This window comes from Impatiens glandulifera, chromosome 2, assembly GCF_907164915.1.
Source record: "Impatiens glandulifera chromosome 2, dImpGla2.1, whole genome shotgun sequence".
NCBI lineage: Eukaryota > Viridiplantae > Streptophyta > Magnoliopsida > Ericales > Balsaminaceae > Impatiens > Impatiens glandulifera.
Window position 1 is genome coordinate 66,212,630 of NC_061863.1, and position 18,179 is coordinate 66,230,808.

Genomic DNA, 18,179 nt, shown 5'->3' on the forward strand with positions numbered 1-18,179 from the left:
TATTATTAGTTAGTTTTTCCAAAAAAAAATTTATAGGATATAACATTACTCAATATTTGTGACACCCATCCCAATTTTTATCCTAAGTTTAAAGTTTAATCAATGATAATATACAATTAATCCATAAATCAAAGAAACAAAAGTGTCCAACTCTAAACAAACAGAACACATCCAAGAAAGCAAAACAAAAGTCCAAATAATCCAAATTAGAAACAGATAAATTTAAATTGATTATTAACAAGCATGATGTAATGAAATTGTTGTTTATTTATGAATAATAATAAGTAGCTAAATTAAGAAGAAAATAGTAATTATATAAAGTTATTATTATTATGTACACGTAACATGATAGGGGAATCTAAAAATCAGTCGGAGTGCGAATAATTGTGATAGCCGTGGTCGTCGTCGTCCACGTCATCATCGTCGGCGTAGAAATAGTACGGACCACCGGAGGAGGAAGAATCGGAGTAATTAGATGAAGAAGAAGAAGAAGAATCGGCAGAAGGGGGAAGACAGAAGAAAGTCCAAAGACAGAAAGCCAAACTGCCGATTTGCTGAAGAGGGAAGAAACAGAACAGATCCAACAATTGATCGTTGCTTATTCTCTCCGGAAAACATCCTATTTCTTGCCAAACTCCGGCCGACACTTTCGCCACCGACAATAACATCAAGCTGTTGAACACCATCGATAATCTTAATCTTGATCTCCCTTCAAAATCAAGCAAACAAACAAAGAAAAGAAGTGGTTTTTTCTTCTGGGATTCTTGAGTATTGGCAGTGGCGGCTTAATTTGTCTCTTGCTTATTACATACAGTAGTAGTGTTGTAGATTGAATGATTATTAAGCTCGGACTTTATTTTCCTGTTCCTCGAGAATGTCAATTTTTCTATCTCTTCCTTCCTTCCTTCTTTCCAATCTAATCCCCTTCTCCTCTATCCTTTTATTTATTTATTAATTAAAGACTCATATTTTATTCTATCTCTACTTCAAATAGTTGACATTTCCTTTCATAAATCATCATTTTATTACTTAAATAGCAATCAAATTAACAATAACAACATTTCCCTTTTACTCTTATATTTTTGTAGTAAATAATAAAAATAAATGAACATTTTTAGAATTTAATCAAATTATATAGAAATTTATTAACGTTAAAATATAAAATAATAAAATTAAGAAAATATTATCCACTAATTTAGATTTAGTGATATAAGCAAAATCAGGGAACTGGGTGGGCTTGAAATTTTTTTAAGGTAAACTTAAATAAATACCGATAAAATTTTAGATTAAACGGGTGAAAAATTTACGTCTTATAATCTTTTTAATAATTAGACAATTAAACAGTTAATTATATTATTTTTTTTAAAAATAAGAAATAATATCACATTTTTACCTTTATTTTTTTAAAATCCCTACATAAATCCTTTACCACTCTAAGCTAAATATATTTATTATTTTGTAATAATTTTTTTGTTTGTCTTTAAGAATATGATTGTACATTTCAGTCTAACAATAAATTTATAAGTTTAACCTTAAAACTTTCTTTTTTTTTTCTTTAATGAAAATCAAGACAATTATGTTAACCTAATTTAATAATGAATAATACTATTCATTATAAAGTTTGGTTGAAAAGTTTGGTTGAAGTGATACTTTTTATTATTAATGTTAACTTGTAAGGTTAGTTTTAGTCAACTAACAACCACCTCTATTAGGTAGAGTATTAACAATAATAATGACATAAACCACCTAACAATTAACAACAAATAATATATAACATATAGAGTTTGTAATTGGTGAAGCTTTTAAGACATCCAAATCAAAGCTATGGGATTTGGTTCTTTTATAATTGCAGTTAAAACAATAACAATCTCATATCTCTATCCCTTTTGCATTGAACACTACAAAATATCATCTTCATCAAAATGCAATTAGATAGAAAGACATCCATCCAATTGCAGCTCATCATTGCGAATTGATTTCACTAAACTATTAATTCATCTTTCCCAGTCTCACTCACTCCTATCCAGCATCAAGATAAATAATATACAGAAAAAAGGAAAAGATGAGTCTTCTTTATTTGTCCCTTCTCCTGGTCGTCTCAATCCAACAGCTCTTTCTTTTAGTACCCATATCCTTCAAATATTTAAGAACAACAACCAAACAGCATTAGTTACAATTCAATCCCATAAATGTCTTAAAAAGTATGATTATTATGGTTAGAAGACATTAATAATACCTGAGTTGTCCATGGGGTTGCCAGCAGGCATGGGCTCGGGTTCCTTGATTTCAACAACAACACAATCTGACATCAAGAATGTCTTCGCCACAGATGCAGCATGCTCCAGACAACATCTCACCACCTGTTTTGTTTTTGCAAGTAAACAACAATAATACAGTTAGTAGAGTAATTTAACTAACTAATAATAATTCAACATCAAAAAACTCACCTTGGTTGGGTCAATTATTCCAGCCGACATTAAATCTTCATATTTACCGGTTGCAGCATTATATCCATATCTTGGATTGTCACTAGCAAGCACCTTCTCGCTAACTACACTCCCATTAACACCAGCATTCTTTGCAATTAGCTTCAACGGATAGCTCAATGCTCTTTTCACTATATCTGCTCCAACCTATATCATCCATCACCACATTCAACAGGGTAGAAAAGGTTCAATAAGAAAACTGAGATGTTTTTCTCATCTTAGGTGTATCTAGATCTGGTTATTTGGGTTAATTAAGAAAAAAAAATTATCACATAATAATGAACTTTTTCATCAAACAAGCTCCTAAAGAAAAAGGCACCCCAGCCACACCTTTCATACCAAAAGGTATCCAAGACTAAGATTTCAAAATTGATTTATGCATAATGAAAAAGCACCTTTTCTTCATCATTATCAAGTGTCTCCTTAATTGCATCAACTTTTGATGCAAGTCGCAGGAGAGTGCATCCACCACCCACAACAATACCTTCCTCAACAGCAGCCTGAGAGAGACAATCAAGTGCATGATAAATGTCAGAAGATGACGGTCAAAAACACACACAAAAGGGTTTGGGCACTCTAACAATGACATCAAGCACTTGCCTTTGTTGCATTGAGAGCATCTTCAACTCTCAGCTTCTTTTCTTTAAGTTCTGTCTCAGTTTGAGCTCCAACCTTCATCAAATATTTAGAACATGGATTAGCAAAACTAAATGAACCGAATGAATTGCCATTATAGAGCCAAACTAAAGAGTACCTGAATGACAGCAACTCCTCCAGAGAGTTTTGCAATCCTTTCATTTAGTTTCTCCTTCTCATAATCCTGATCAGCAGCCTGGTCATAAAATGCGTCAGTATGCACATATCGATTGTATTCAATTGAAAGTGAGAAAAAAAGATCTACCTCTATCAGGTTTCTAATTTGGGCCACCCGTTTATTAACTGCTTCCTGTGTACTCCCATCACCAACTATTGTTGTGGTATCCTTAGTTAGCACAACCTTTGCAGCATGACCCAAAACATCTTTGTCAGCTTTGTCCAAACTTAACCCAACCTCTTCTCTAATAACCGTTCCTGTCCATGTTCACAAACTTTTTTCAATACCCACAAACAGAAAGAACAAACAATTCTTCAATCCTGCTGTTACATAAAAGGCCTTGTTTGATGAAGGGTTAATCCAAATAACCCCTTATCCCACAAGAATACTAAAATATCCTTACTCTATTCTTTATAACATTTTAAAATTTAAATACAAAGCATAACTGTTTAAGTCATTTCATCCAAATCACCCCAGACAGTCCACTTTTTCAACAAACAAGATTTCTTCCAAATTATGGGATAAAACCCTTGCATCAAACAAGTTTAAAATATTTAAAATATAGCATCTTTACCTCCTGTCAGGATAGCAATGTCATCAAGGTACTGGCTCTTCCTTTCTCCAAAACCGGGTGCTTTTAGAGCCGCAATCTTCAATGCCCCCCTAAGTTTGTTCACAACTAGGGTTGCCAAAGCTTCTTGTTCAATATCCTCGGCAATTATGAGGATAGGGTATCCACCTCTAATAGCATCTTCCAAGACAGTGATAAGATCTCTTGCATTTGTTACTTTCTTGTCAACTAGTAGAAGCTGTACACAACAAACCCAAAAATAAAAGGTTCAATGTCCACAATAAACACAAGTACTTAGCAACTAAACTTGCTATCATAAGAATTGAGAAAGAAATCAGAACCTTGCAATTCTCAAATTCAACAGACATCTTCTCGCTGTCAGTTACAAAGTAAGGAGAGATGTAACCGCGATCAAATTGCATTCCCTCGACAACATAAAGGCTGTTCTCGGCACTCTTTCCTTCCTCGAGTGTAACCACACCCTTCCTACCCACCTTACTCAATGCCTCAGCAATCATATTTCCTACCTCATAGTTATTCCCAGCACTAACCGCAGCCACATCTGCTAGCTCGCTATCTTCCACCTCTTTTGAAATTTTCTTTAGCTCAGCAACTAATGCTTTGGCTGTCTTTTCAATGCCTCTCGTTATTAAAACCGGGTTTGCACCAGCTGCCACCACCTGAAACCGTATAAAATTAATAAGTAACAGCAATGCAAGTGAGTGTGGGAGGGGGGGTTAAGAATACATGGATCTACAACAACCTTGACACCTTCTGCAATAAGACCCTGTGCAAGAACAACAGAAGTAGTTGTGCCATCACCAGCCAAATCATTTGTCTTAGCAGCTGCTTGTCGTACCAATTTCGCACCAATGTTCTCTACTGGATCTTCCAACTCAACCTATAATTCAGAAAAAACTACTTGACTCTTAATGTTCTAATTTCTGAAAAGGAAGTGGTACAAAACATGAATCGATTCTAACATTCTCAAAAGTAAAATTACCTCTTTAGCCACAGTGACTCCATCGTTAACAATTTTGGGAGAACCATATTTGCTCTCAAGAACAACATTCCGACCTTTAGGACCAAGGGTAACACCAACTAGATCAGCAAGCTTGTTAACACCATTCTATAAAAAAAGAATAAGAGAATTGCATCATCAGAAGATAATCCAAAACTTTACTAAATTGAGAAAATCATCAATACCAATGTTGGTTTATTATATACTCACTTGTAGCTTCCTAATGGCAGACCCATCCTTATTAAAATATAAATCCTTTGCCATTGCATTTATTCTAGGCGAACGAGCTCTTTGAAGAACAACTTTTTGATTCCTACCAAATGAGGCTGAAGATATAGAAGCAAGAGAAGAAAGCTTGCTTGATGAACTCGTAAGTTTCCTTTCTGCCACAACATTGTGTGCAGCCAACGAACCGACTGAAGACATGGCAGCAAATGTTGAAGCCATTTTTTACCTTTGGAGGATGAGCAACAAAATTCATAGTTAGAGTTTATAGAAGTAAAAACATATCCAACCTTTATCAGCAACATTAACTAATAGATTCTAGATTCTAAAGATAAGCTGAAACAGAGCAATTCCAGAAACTAAAACAATTAACTTAAATCTACTCTAAAGAATATCGGTAACGTTCATTCAATCAATCGATGACATCAGGACGCTAAATGTGCTCGCTTGTCTACAGCTAAAAAGCTGATGTCTTTAACTATCTTAATTTTCAAGCAAGACTTACTGTGGTTCAAAAGGATATACATTTCCTTATGCATTAAACGAAACCCTCATATTCAAAAACAATTCTTTACCCATCGATAGAACTTTTCGTCCAACCAATATAAGTTGAGTGATTGTATCAATAATGGCAAGAAACATAGAGAGAAAACGAGTTTGAGTTTGAGCCTGAAGCTGGAATCTTACCAGAAAATTAGAGTTGGGTTTTGCCGGTGGGAGGAGGAGGAAAGGGCAGAAATAGCCGCAACAGCAGCTAAGAAATGCTCCTTGAAGAAGATGAGGAAATGGGGTTTACAGTTCTTCTTTCGCTTCACTTGGGTTTTAGAGTGTTACTAGGTCAAGGTAGGTATAAATAAACGGCCCATCATCACTCTTGAAAGTTCGAGTTGATCTGAGCCGTTAGTTCTTCAAGTGCAGTTTGTTTTCTCCGTCCTTCAAAACCCAGGTCGGAACAATCTAGAATTACATTTCCCTATCCATCTATCATATTCATACATGACATATTATTATTTATTTTATCTTATCAGTAATTTATTAAATTTATGTTAATAAATATTTGGTCTATTATAATTTTTTTTTTCGTTTTTAATCTCAATTTACAACATTTATTAATTATTTGTTTTTTTTAATTAAAGAAGAACTAGTCTGACACCCGCAGTCATGACCCCTACTTAAACTCGAAACGTTTTCGGATGGAATCGAAACTGTGACATTTTAGTCTTTTAAACGGACTCTTACCCCTAAACTACTTTGGTTGGGTGTTCGTATTTTAATTCACTGGCTGGATTGCTTACAATTTCTAGGGGTGAGTCGTTACGGTATACATTAATATTTTATGCATACCTTATATTTTACCTAAAATTTTGGTATGCAAAAAATGCATATATTTACCTTACCTTGATTTCGGTATACCTTGTTTCTATATACCTTAATTTCAATTTCGGTATACAAAAAATTCATACATTTACCTTACCTTAATTTCGGTATACCTTATTTTCGGTATGATATCGGTATTATATATTTGATATCTAAAAAATATATTAATTTTTAAAAAATAAATCCCATCGGTAAGGTAGAGATTGCATATATGAAATAATATTTCATAATTATATTTTGATATTATTCAAAAATTATATTTTTATAATTAAATTAAGAGTAATGATAGAGAAAGCGACTTTGGGGCCCGCGAATATTGGATATTCTGTTTAATCATAGAATATTATCTCCTTATTTCTCTCACTCTCATTTATCTCTTATCTCTTTCATTAATTATTTTCCCTCTTCTCTCCCACTAATTAATTTATTTCCTCTATTAATTAATTTATCTCGATTATTAATTAATTTATCATTTTCTTTTTTCGAATTATTAATCTATTTTCTCTGTAGATATTAAGTTTTTTTATTAATAAATATTAAAAATATTTTTTAAATTATAAACTCTAAACCCTAAATTCTAAATCTTAAATCCTAAACCCTAAACTCTCCTCTCTTTTTTCTTTTTCTTATTATTTTTTCATATTTTTTTAGTTTTATTACTTATAAATGTTTATCTAATATTTCTATTCTCACGAAATTTTTTTCACCCATTTCTTTCATAAATTCATAATTCAACTAAATATAGATAAGAGATATTAATTATGGTTTAAGATTTATGGTTTAGAATTTAGGGTTTAGAATTTAGGGTTTGGAGATTATGGTTTAAATAAATTAATCAGAGAAATGAGAGATAAATTAATTAATTCATAAAGAGAGAGAAATTAAGAGAGAAATTAATTAACAAGAAGAGAGAGAAATTAATTATTAAGAGTAGAGAAATTAATTAATAAAAGAAGATAGGATATTCGGTGTTTTATGAGAATATTCTATTTTCGCGGACTTTCGCGGCCCCAGATTCGCGTTCCCTATCATTACTCTTAAATTAATTTCAAATTTATTTAATTATTTCCTTATAAGTATTATATATATATATATTAAATTATAAATACTATTTCGGTATTTCGGTATATCTCGATATACCAAAATTTTAAAAATCTCATACCTTTACCGTATCAATAATTACGGTATCGGTATTATACCTTACTTTTTTTCGGTATACTTTAAAAGTCGATATTTTTGATATATTACGGTACGGTATTTTCGATATATCTTTAATATCGGTAATTTCCCACCCCTTCAAATGAACAAGAAACTCACCATTTATATAGTTTAAATATTTATTTGTCTTTGTTTAAACATTTTATCAATAGAATAATTCAAAAAAATATTTTAAAATAATATAAAACAAAGTCCAAGATTCATATAGTTATTCTTACCACTAAGGTATTATTTGTTAATTTAGATTATAATTTAAATCATTCAGCTACTTGAAATTAAAAAACTAAAATAAATAAAAATTAGGTGTGTTTCATTTTAGTTATTTAAATAATTCAATCTAAAAAAATATCATTTTATTTTATTTTTATTTATTACATTACTAAATTTTTTAACTAAAAAATATATATAAAAAATATATTATTATATATTAATAAATTTTATTTTATTTTATTTTATAAAAATTCACTTATTTGAAAAATCCTAATCTGAACGAGTCTTTGTGTTATGTTTTGAGTTTTTTTTTATTTGAAAATGCATGCTTTTGGTGTTCATGGCTGGTAAGACACAAAATACCTTACTTTCTTTTTGTGGTGATCAATCAAGTCTATACTACGAGTATATTTATTTTTAACAAAATTCTTTATCACTTATAATAAAAAAAAAAATGAAAGAGTAAGAAAATGGAGAATATAAAATCAAACTTGAATTTTTTTTCTCTCTTTATCACATGAACTATTATACTATAATAGTTGGCCAATAATATTGTCCTAAAACTCAGCTGGTTTCATTAAATACAAATATTTTACTCATTCCCCCAAAAAGAAGAATCCATTGTATGCATTAGTAACATTAATTAAACATAATACAAAAGCTACACAAAATATAAAAAAAAAAAAATCAGGAAACTCACTATGAGATGATACAACAACTTAAGTTAAAGTAGGGGTAGAAGGATCATTGTGATGATTCATTACAGCTTCATATGTTTCTTGAAGAGGTTCAAGAGAATCGACGATATCTCGCATCAAAGGCCTCGCTTTTGGATTGCGGTTGAGGCAGTGATAAGCGAGCATGGCCGCCTTATGAACACCTTTAACCGGGTAGTCTCCTCCTAGTCTTGGGTCAATTATGTTCAACAATTTCTTCTTCTCCTTTAGATATGGCAGTGCCCAATCCGTTAGGTTCTGTTCTCGCGCACTCCGAGTCTTGTCTAGCGATTTTCTCCCCGTTAACAATTCCAAAAGAACAACTCCATAACTGTAAACGTCGCTTCTAGGAGTTAGATGCCCTGAAAAACACAAACACGAGGTTTGGTATGTATGGTTTATTCAATGCAGGACCCTCCAAACTAACACAAACAACTCACCTGTCATGATATACTCTGGTGCAGCATAACCATAAGTTCCCATAATGCGAGTTGAAACATGAGATTTGTCACCCACCGGTCCATCTTTAGCCAACCCAAAATCCGAAAGCTTTGGATTGTAGTCAGGGTCAAGCAAGATGTTAGATGTCTTAAAATCGCGATAAATTACTGGTTTCTCAGCATCATGGAGAAAAGCAAGTCCCTTGGCAGCTCCGAGTGCAATCCTCATTCTAGTAGACCACGGAAGAGGAAGCAATACTCCTAAGAAGACAAAATTTTAAATCAAATCATTGAATTCACGAACAATGATCAAACAAAGCATCTTACTTACTCGAGAAAAGATTGTTTTCGACGCTACCCTTAGCCATGTACTCGTAGATGAGCACACGATGCTTGTCTTCACAACAATATCCAATCAATTTCACCAAATTCGGGTGCGAGAGCTGTCCTAAGAAAATCACTTCCGCCTATATAAACAAACAAACAAACAAAATTATAAACCAGATTGCAAATGGAAATAAAGATGAATTGTTGTTTAATTTGGTACCAGCCATTCTCTATGGCCTTGAAAGCTGTTATCACCATCATGAACTTTAACAGCAACCGGAACTGTCGGAATCCCTTCCTCCCTATGATTAAGATCATCACCGATGAACCCTTTATACACATTTCCGAACCCTCCTCCACCCAACATGTAATCTTGTCTGAAATTGGATGTCATGATCTTAACTTCCTGGAACGTGAAAACAACCAGAGGATTCATAGTTGAATTCCGACGAAGGTGTTCTACTTCTTCCGGATTTGACGGCAACTTATTTTCATCTTTCTTTACTTCCTGCACTAGTGGGCTTTCGTCCTTTGGAGACTCTGTACATAGATGGTTTGTTTCAGATAAAAAAAAAAGTAAACCCAAATGAAATTTGAATGGATTAACACAAAACCAAGAGGAATCACCTGATTTAACATTGGAAGAGACTCTATACACAGACGGCTCAAACCCACAACAGCAGTTTCCCATATTTGAACCAAAAGATCTTCTAACGAAAACAGAGCTCACCAGAAGCAAACCATCAGGCGTGTTGAATTCGGGTTTCAGCTCATTTTTTTAGCATAAACACCATAAAAGTGCCTGAAATCATCAACCCGAGAAGAAGAAGAAGAAAGAAAGAAAGAGGAGAGATATTGGAGGTCCAGAAAGAAGGAGCTGGGAGAGAAAATAAAAGAAATCTTTCTCGATTTCAATGATGGGTCTGAGTTTTGAGTGGGTAAGGAAGTGGAAGTTGGGGTCTTTCCTTTGCTTAATTCTTTGGCCGATTTAGGGATTGAAAGAATGATACCACTTTTCCTTTAGTGCGCATTTTTATTATCACCGGTCAATCAAGTCATCAAAACCTTTTCTTTCTTTCTTTCTGTGTTCAGTCTTGAGCTGGTTCTTTCGTTCTTTCTTCCTTATCCTTCATTTTATTTTCCTTGTTGCCACGCCTCTCTGTCTATTTGCAAACCACTTTACCTACCACAAATTTGGTGCATTATATATAAATAGTGCGATTCATTATTCCATCACAATTATAATTTTGGGCGTTTCTGGCGCTCAAAATATTATACTTTATTTATTTATTTATTTATTCATTGATTGTGACAACCATTCAACTTTAATCAGCTCTCTTGTTCCTTGTTCCTGTTGGTTGAAATTATACTTATTCTACTCTATAATTGATTGGGACAAGCGTTCAACATTAATCAACTCCCATTTTAACTTTTTTTTTTTCTTTCTTTAGCACAACTAAAAAAACACACCGTATTGTTAAACAAAAGACATTGAAGAAGAGTATAAGAAAAACAAAACAAGAAATCATGGAAACGTGAGATATGCTCCACCCAGAAAATAAGGGGACCTTATCTTTCTCAATGTCATAAAAATTGAACTCAAAATTATACGTGTCACACTAGAAATTTTTCTATTTCTTTTAAGAAAACCACTTACATTATTTTTTTTTTAAGAAACATTAGAGATAATAATATTATACTTATTAGAAGTATTTATTTTCTAATTTCCTTGTAAGGGGAGTGGTAGTCGTAGTTGGTCGCCTCATCCTAGGACCAATTCTAGTTTTTTTTTTTCATTTGATATTTAATTTTCTATTCAGGAAGTAATTTAATATCTTCTTGCTTTCACTATGACGACAAGCGTCATGACCTCATCCGTCAAAAAAAAAAACAATAAAATATAATTTAGAGCTTGTTTGATGTTTGGTTATTTGAATGTTTCCAGTGCTTTTTATTAAAATAATTGTTTTATAAAAAAGAAAGTAATTTATTTGAATTAATTAATTAAATTACTATAATATATATTTTTATTTAAATTTTATAAAATAAAGTAAAAATATTTCATTAATATATCATGTTATTTGATACTGGCAAGTATATATGATAGAGTTTGAGTACAATATATATATAAGTAGAGATAAAAAGAGAATTTGGTAAGGGAATTTGGTGAAGGAAATTAAGGAATGACTTGGCATCACCTTTCTTTCTGGCAAGTATATATGATAGAGTTTGAGTACAATATAATTTCTATATCACGTCATTCCCTCACTAAATTCCCTCACTCTATCACTCCTCTCTATATATATATATATTAACTTAACTCATATTGTACATATTATTTGTTTTTGAGACAATTTTTATGCTGCCCATCATTCTTCAGGGATATTTTTTTTTTTATTTTTATGAAAATGATAAGTTATGTTTATTGAGAAAAAAAAACTTATTATTATTTTCTCACGCGGAATGATGGGAATTGGGATGCAAAAAGTCACAAGTTTGTAGTCATATTCAAGGCTGTCAAAATCGAGAGTTTACGTAGAATCGTTATCTAATTGTAAACTCGTAAAATCTAGAGTTTACATGAAATCGTAAGAATTTCATTTAAAAAAAATAATAGTTATATATTATTATTATTTATATATATATAATTAAGTATTTTATACTTAACCAATTTTAAGAAATTATATATTTTAATATAAGATTAATTAAAAATTAATAATAAACAAATAACACTATAAATATGTATACTTACAAAATAATTATATTAATTAATTTATTTAAATAAATAATAATTTTATTTTTAAAATTTTAAATATAAATTTGTTTTTTTATAGTAAAATCGTATAGAATCGTAAAATCAAAATTATTTATAAACTCGTAAAATCGTAAAATCTTATTATCGTAAATTTAAAATCGTAAGAGTTTACCTATTTAAGAGTTTACTTAAAATCAGACTCGTTAGCATAATGTGAAATCGTAAAATCGTAAGATTTTAAGAGTTAACTCGAGATTTTGACAGCCTTGGTCATATTAGAGTAGAGACCAAGGTTTCAGCCCTCTTATCAGTTAGATCTATTTAAAAGTTGTCAATTTTCTTTATTTTTAAATTGAAACTAACAGCATCATATTTTAATTTTTTCTTAATAAATTGTATAAAAGAGAAATAGAATTTAGGTATTTTCACATCTTGTTTGTCATGTCAATCTTCACAGAATAAAATTAAGCTCTCAAAGTTTTGTAATAAATTTTCCTTGTATATATAGCATCTCAGATTCTGAATTAGCCAGCAAATAGAAAGATAATATATAATAATATACTAGGTAGGCATGCAATAAGTGTGTTAGAATGTCATAATCGGATCCTTCAATTGGTATTATTTAATTTGTTCTTACTAATAATTCACATAAACTGTGAATGGAACAGGCACAGGCAGGACCAATTGATGATATTGAAAATAAGAAACCTTTTTAGAGTCAGCATAGTACAAACTACTAAGCACATTCAAAGAAAGAAACCTGATTATAAAAATCCAATGATAAGAGTGGCACATTCATTCACTTCCCGCGTAACCTAAGACCAAATAACGCAAGAAAGTTAACATGTTAAACCCGAGGAAAGTGCATTTAAAAGCTTACTATATATCCTTCTTCTTCTGAGTTTGGTGCCATTTCTCGATGGAGCTGTACCAATTCCATTGAAAACAGAGGGCTACTATCCTCAGTATGCTTGCTGAGAAAACCTCAACAAAAGCTATTAAGTAGGATCTTTGCGGGGATAAACCAGCTGTAACCAAAGCTAATAGGAATCCTTCAAAGTTACAAGGTACTATGAAACTGCCAGATTTTATCCCGTCTAAAGCTTTCTTCGCAACTTCGTCAGCGTTCATCCCACCAGAAGAAGCTGATATAATACTTGTTAGCTGTGGCTTCGTTTTATTCTCTGAATCAACCAAGGATGAATATATTCAGGAATCATAGCTGATGAAGAAGAAGAAAGTAAAAGATAGTAGTTTCTAATCAAACCTTCTATGAATCCTGGTGTTTCAGTATCCGGAGGAAATATAAGTGAAACGTGAATATTGTCCATTATAATCTCTTGCTGCAATGATTCTGCAATACCCCTCAACCCGAATTTACTAGCTGCATAAGCAGCATAACCGTATATTCCCACCTACAATCATAAAAGTAACTTGCAGAAATCAAATCTCTACTGCAATTATATTGAAAAAGCTTAACAATTCTTAAAATATCGAATACAGAGTTGGAAGGACAGCTGATATATACCTGACCGGCCTGTGAAGAGGTAATTGAAATTGAAGCTGGTGCTTTGTCTTTTCTATTCTTCATTCCAGGTAATGCGGCCTTAATCAGATGAATTGTTCCCATAAGATTAACATCAATCATGAACTTAATCTCATCCATTTCTTGTTTCTCAAATTCTAGTGGCTTTGAAAACCCCTGGTTACAGACCAGCACGTCGATTGGGCCCGCGTCCTCAATCGCCTTCTTCACAGCTTCGAAATCACGAACGTCGACGCTGAAAACAGAAACGTCGATTCCTGTGGCCAGTCGGATTTCATTTCTAGCTTCCATCAGCTTATCTTTACTTCGAGCGAGGATCGATACACGCGCACCTTCCGCCGCTGCAAGGCGAGCGAGAGACAGACCGATACCGCTTGATCCACCGGTGATGAACACATGGCGACCCTTGATTGGGACCTTGACTCCACGAGGACGCACGATGAAAAAGAGAAAGATGAGGATTGACAAGGGAAACAAGAGGATGAGGGAGATGAAGGTAAGATTGGAGTACGCCACTGCCATCGCTTAGATATTTTTAGTTGAAAAACCAACTTGCACTTAGTTAATGCACGATAACTGTAACGAATTTTGTTTTCTCACAAAGAGGATGCAAGTGCAACAAACATGAAGTTGTCACACCCAATAGCTTCTCAACGGTTCGATCAAGTGCGACAAACAGTGTCACTCCGGTTGCATCCTCCAATTCAAGGTCCAATTTTTATCTGATAGACATTAAAAAGGACCGATAAAACATAGAGAATTACAACAAATAAAAAAATTGCACATTGGAAGTGGATGGATAGTTTCACACAAATTTGCGCAAAAGAAAACATCTCCATCAACGGATACTTTCCCATACTTTCCTACGACAAATATTGGAGAAATAATCAAACCCTAATCATGCATTCGAAGCAATCAAGATATCATAGCATCAATCAAGAAGGTTCGATGGAAATAACATGTAAATCAATCACCATCAAGGACCAACTCCAAGTGCAAAGCATGTTATCATTTAACCGCACAATCCAATTCATCATGCAAAAGCAAGTAATCAACTCAATTGATACCAAGTCTAATGATCATTGAATCAAAGAAACAATGCAATTCAACAAATCAATCATGCTTTCATCCATTCATTATGGTCATTTGAAAGCATTCAACTCAAACAATCAATTCAAAGAACACTCAAGACATATCTATATCCGATTCAAATCAATACATTTGCGTCAATCCATTCTCAAATCAAACATCTTTTCAAACAGTTCTTAAATCCGAGGCCAAGTGTAGCCTACTGTCGAACCAAATATTCTTGCATCAAGCAACATTTTCATCATTATGCCATGCCAAGTCTAGCTTGAACATTGGAGCAAAATTAGCACAAAACAACTTTAAAGCCCATTTCAAAAGAAACAGATAAATCTCCACCAAATGATCTATGATCAGATAAAGCATAACAGTTTTTTAACATGAGGCAACACATAGAATAGATCATGCATTTTGCAAATTGGAAATCTCCTAGATTCACCTTTTATCAAAGCATATAATGCATTTACAATTAAACTGTTCCTAGATTCTAGACTAGATCATGGAAGAATCTTCATGGCATTCAAACAAAATAAAGAGTTTTCAGAACACATTCCATCCTACTTCTCAAGTAACTCTTAATCTAATAATACTTAGCCAAATATGAGTATAGATCTGATATATAGAAAGATAATGATAGTGAGAGACATCAACATGAAGTCATATTGCAACTAAGCACAGACATACAGCTAGAAACAGGGAGCAAAAATAACTCTAGTTGAAATCCCATTGCAATATGGTAAACTTGTACAATTCAAATGGTGATCAAATGGAAATTAAATCTAGAAGAACTGATGTACAAATAGACTGTAAGCATAATGTGCACCAACTTGAAATCTATTTGCATTTAAGCACATTAGCTTTTAATAAAACAGCTATAGTCCTATCCTACAGTACGCATGTTGCAATTAAGAAATGTCTAGAACATTTTCAACATTCCAATCTCAAACTGTTGATCATCACAGAGCAACCAAAACGTAACAGCATTAATTATTTCATCTCAAAACTCTAGATCTCAATCAATATCAGCAATTCATCAAATCAATTCAATTCAAGCTTGAAAATAAATCGTAAGCTGATATTGATTATTTCGTACAGATGAAAGATGAGAAAATTAGCCATGGAAAAATCAATTCTATTCATTGCAAATTCATTACGTAAACTTCTCTATTAGACATCCTTTACACATTTCTGATCTAATCGGAGAAGTTACTGATAAGTTATGAATCGTATAAACAGAACCTGACACTCAAGAGCAAGGTAGTCCGATTTCGCTACTTGAAGCTCCACGAAGATCAGTAGCCTTCACAAAATGTAGTCCCAGTGAAGAACTGAAGATCGACTTCTCTCTTCGGGTGAATCCAAAAAAAACGAAGTACCCTTTTTGATCTGTTTGATTCCATCTTTCTCCTTTTCCCTCCATCTTTCTTCTTCTATTCAATATAGCCCTCTTCTCTTCCTTTCGAAACTTACTTATTGGGCTGTGGTCTGGATTTTATCTTAAGATCTGATTACCCACATGAAAAAAAATTATATTAAAGCCCATAAAAATATGTATGGCATTTTATGTAACTAAGATGATTTGACCCATTTTTTAAAAATCTATTTATATAATAAAATTATAAAATATTTATATTAATGTTATTTACTATAATTAATTATTTGTTAACCGCATGCGCATATATATATATATAATAAAAATAAAAAAATATTGACAAACTAATTAATAATTAATTTGGAACACTTTAATATTTGTAATATTTGTGTTTGAATTTCTTTTGAAAGAAAGAAAAAAAAGGTAATGATTTTTAAAATGTAGATTTTTTTTTTATTAAAAAATATTAAATATAATAAAAAAATAAAAAAATAATAATTTTAAATAAAAATATTTTTAATATTTTATTAAATAAATTAAATAACCTAATAAATTAATGGAAAAGAAAAAGTGTATGTTAAAATTAAATAAAATATAAATCCTTAATTTATTTCTTAAAATTACTTAATATTTAATTAATATTTTTATATTTAACTTTTTATTCTTTTATATATATTATTTATTATTACAAATATATGTTTTTTTTGTTTTTTTTTGTTTTATCTTAAAAATAAATTTTAAATTTGGATAGGATAAGAGTTTTACTAAATATTTTTAAAAATTATTTCAAAATAATTTTTGTTATTAATTTATTATTATTATTATTTATATATTATATTATTTATTATATATATACTATTTATACTATTTATTAAATTATTATATTTTTTATTTTTATTTTTTATTATATTATTATTATTATTAATAATATTATTTGTATTATTATTATTTTATAAAGTAATAATAGTATAGTTGGTAAGAAAATATAAAATATAAATAATAATAATAATTTACATTTATATATATTCAAAACAAAAACAATAGTTTATTTCTTTATTATTAACACAATGTGCATTATTTTTCTTTAAAAAATATAATAAAAAAAATGTATTTTTTCAAGCAATTTTTTTTTTTAAAAATTAATTAATATTTTTATAAAAATATGAAAAAAAATCGTTAAACTAAATATTTTATAAATTTTAATCTCTCTTATTTATTATTACAAGATTCTTGATAACTATTTCCTATAAAATAATAAAAATAATAAAAATAATTAATAAATAATAAATTATGGTTTTGTTTATTTTTTTATTTTATCTTACAAATATATTTTAATAAATGTAAGTCTTATTAAATATTTTTTTTATTATTTTAAACTTATTTTTATTATTATTTTTCTTATTATTATATATTCTAATTATTTATTAGATATTATATTTATATTATATATTATTTATTATATTATTATTTTTATTATTAATATTAATTGTATTATTATTATTTGTATTATTATTATTATTATTATTTGAATTTTATTTTATTTATTATTATTATTTATAATTTTAGTTTTTATCAATAATAATAAAAAAAATTTAGCCAGAAATATAAATTATAAATACTAATAATAATTTACATTTATATATTTATTATTAAAAATATATGCCTCATTTTCCTAAAAAAAAAAATAGAAGAAGAAAAAAATATATTTTTTCAAATATATTTTTTTTGACTTTGTCAAACTTTTTTTAGTTGGTTAATATTTTTTTATATTATATATTTTTTTTAATATGAAAAAGAATTGGTAAACTAAATATTTTATAAACTTTAATTTTTTATTATATTTAATAGAAGGATTAAGATCTATTCTCTTATTTATATTATTTATAGCTATAAAAATAGATCTTATTCATTCCATTAAATATTTTAATTTTTATTTTAAATTATCTTATCCATAAAAAGATTGATTCAAATAGAATAAATGTTTCCTAAAAAGTATAATAAAAACATGAGAAGGA

The 18,179-nt window shown here is 30.3% G+C and overlaps 4 protein-coding genes across 4 annotated transcripts; all 4 read right to left on the reverse strand.

Moving 5' to 3' along the window:
* Positions 1–365: 365 nt before the first annotated feature.
* Positions 366–686, reverse strand: LOC124925255. Its single transcript, XM_047465225.1, has one exon. The coding sequence runs from the start codon at positions 684–686 to the stop codon at positions 366–368; it is 321 nt and encodes a 106-aa protein (XP_047321181.1).
* A 1,108-nt stretch (positions 687–1,794) lies between these two features.
* On the reverse strand, positions 1,795–5,962 carry LOC124927359 (ruBisCO large subunit-binding protein subunit beta, chloroplastic-like). Its single transcript, XM_047467764.1, has 13 exons — positions 5,805–5,962; positions 5,103–5,346; positions 4,875–5,000; positions 4,635–4,772; positions 4,213–4,551; positions 3,875–4,109; positions 3,388–3,557; positions 3,241–3,318; positions 3,087–3,158; positions 2,882–2,986; positions 2,448–2,633; positions 2,237–2,360; positions 1,795–2,133 (listed from the first exon to the last, which is right to left on the reverse strand). Exons 2-13 carry the CDS (start codon positions 5,337–5,339, stop codon positions 2,120–2,122), a joined length of 1,824 nt encoding a protein of 607 aa, XP_047323720.1. The 5' UTR covers positions 5,340–5,346; positions 5,805–5,962; the 3' UTR covers positions 1,795–2,119.
* Positions 5,963–8,549: 2,587 nt separating this feature from the next.
* LOC124927360 (probable serine/threonine-protein kinase PBL16) lies at positions 8,550–10,529 on the reverse strand. Its single transcript, XM_047467765.1, has 5 exons — positions 10,033–10,529; positions 9,626–9,945; positions 9,410–9,545; positions 9,079–9,339; positions 8,550–9,000 (listed from the first exon to the last, which is right to left on the reverse strand). The coding sequence occupies exons 1-5, from the start codon at positions 10,094–10,096 to the stop codon at positions 8,642–8,644; spliced, it is 1,140 nt and encodes a 379-aa protein (XP_047323721.1). The 5' UTR covers positions 10,097–10,529; the 3' UTR covers positions 8,550–8,641.
* Positions 10,530–12,743: 2,214 nt separating this feature from the next.
* LOC124927978 (3-dehydrosphinganine reductase TSC10A-like) lies at positions 12,744–16,188 on the reverse strand. The gene is made up of 4 exons (XM_047468492.1): positions 16,032–16,188; positions 13,689–14,428; positions 13,428–13,575; positions 12,744–13,344 (listed from the first exon to the last, which is right to left on the reverse strand). The coding sequence occupies exons 2-4, from the start codon at positions 14,226–14,228 to the stop codon at positions 13,040–13,042; spliced, it is 993 nt and encodes a 330-aa protein (XP_047324448.1). The 5' UTR covers positions 14,229–14,428; positions 16,032–16,188; the 3' UTR covers positions 12,744–13,039.
* Between the last annotated feature and the right edge of the window lie 1,991 nt (positions 16,189–18,179).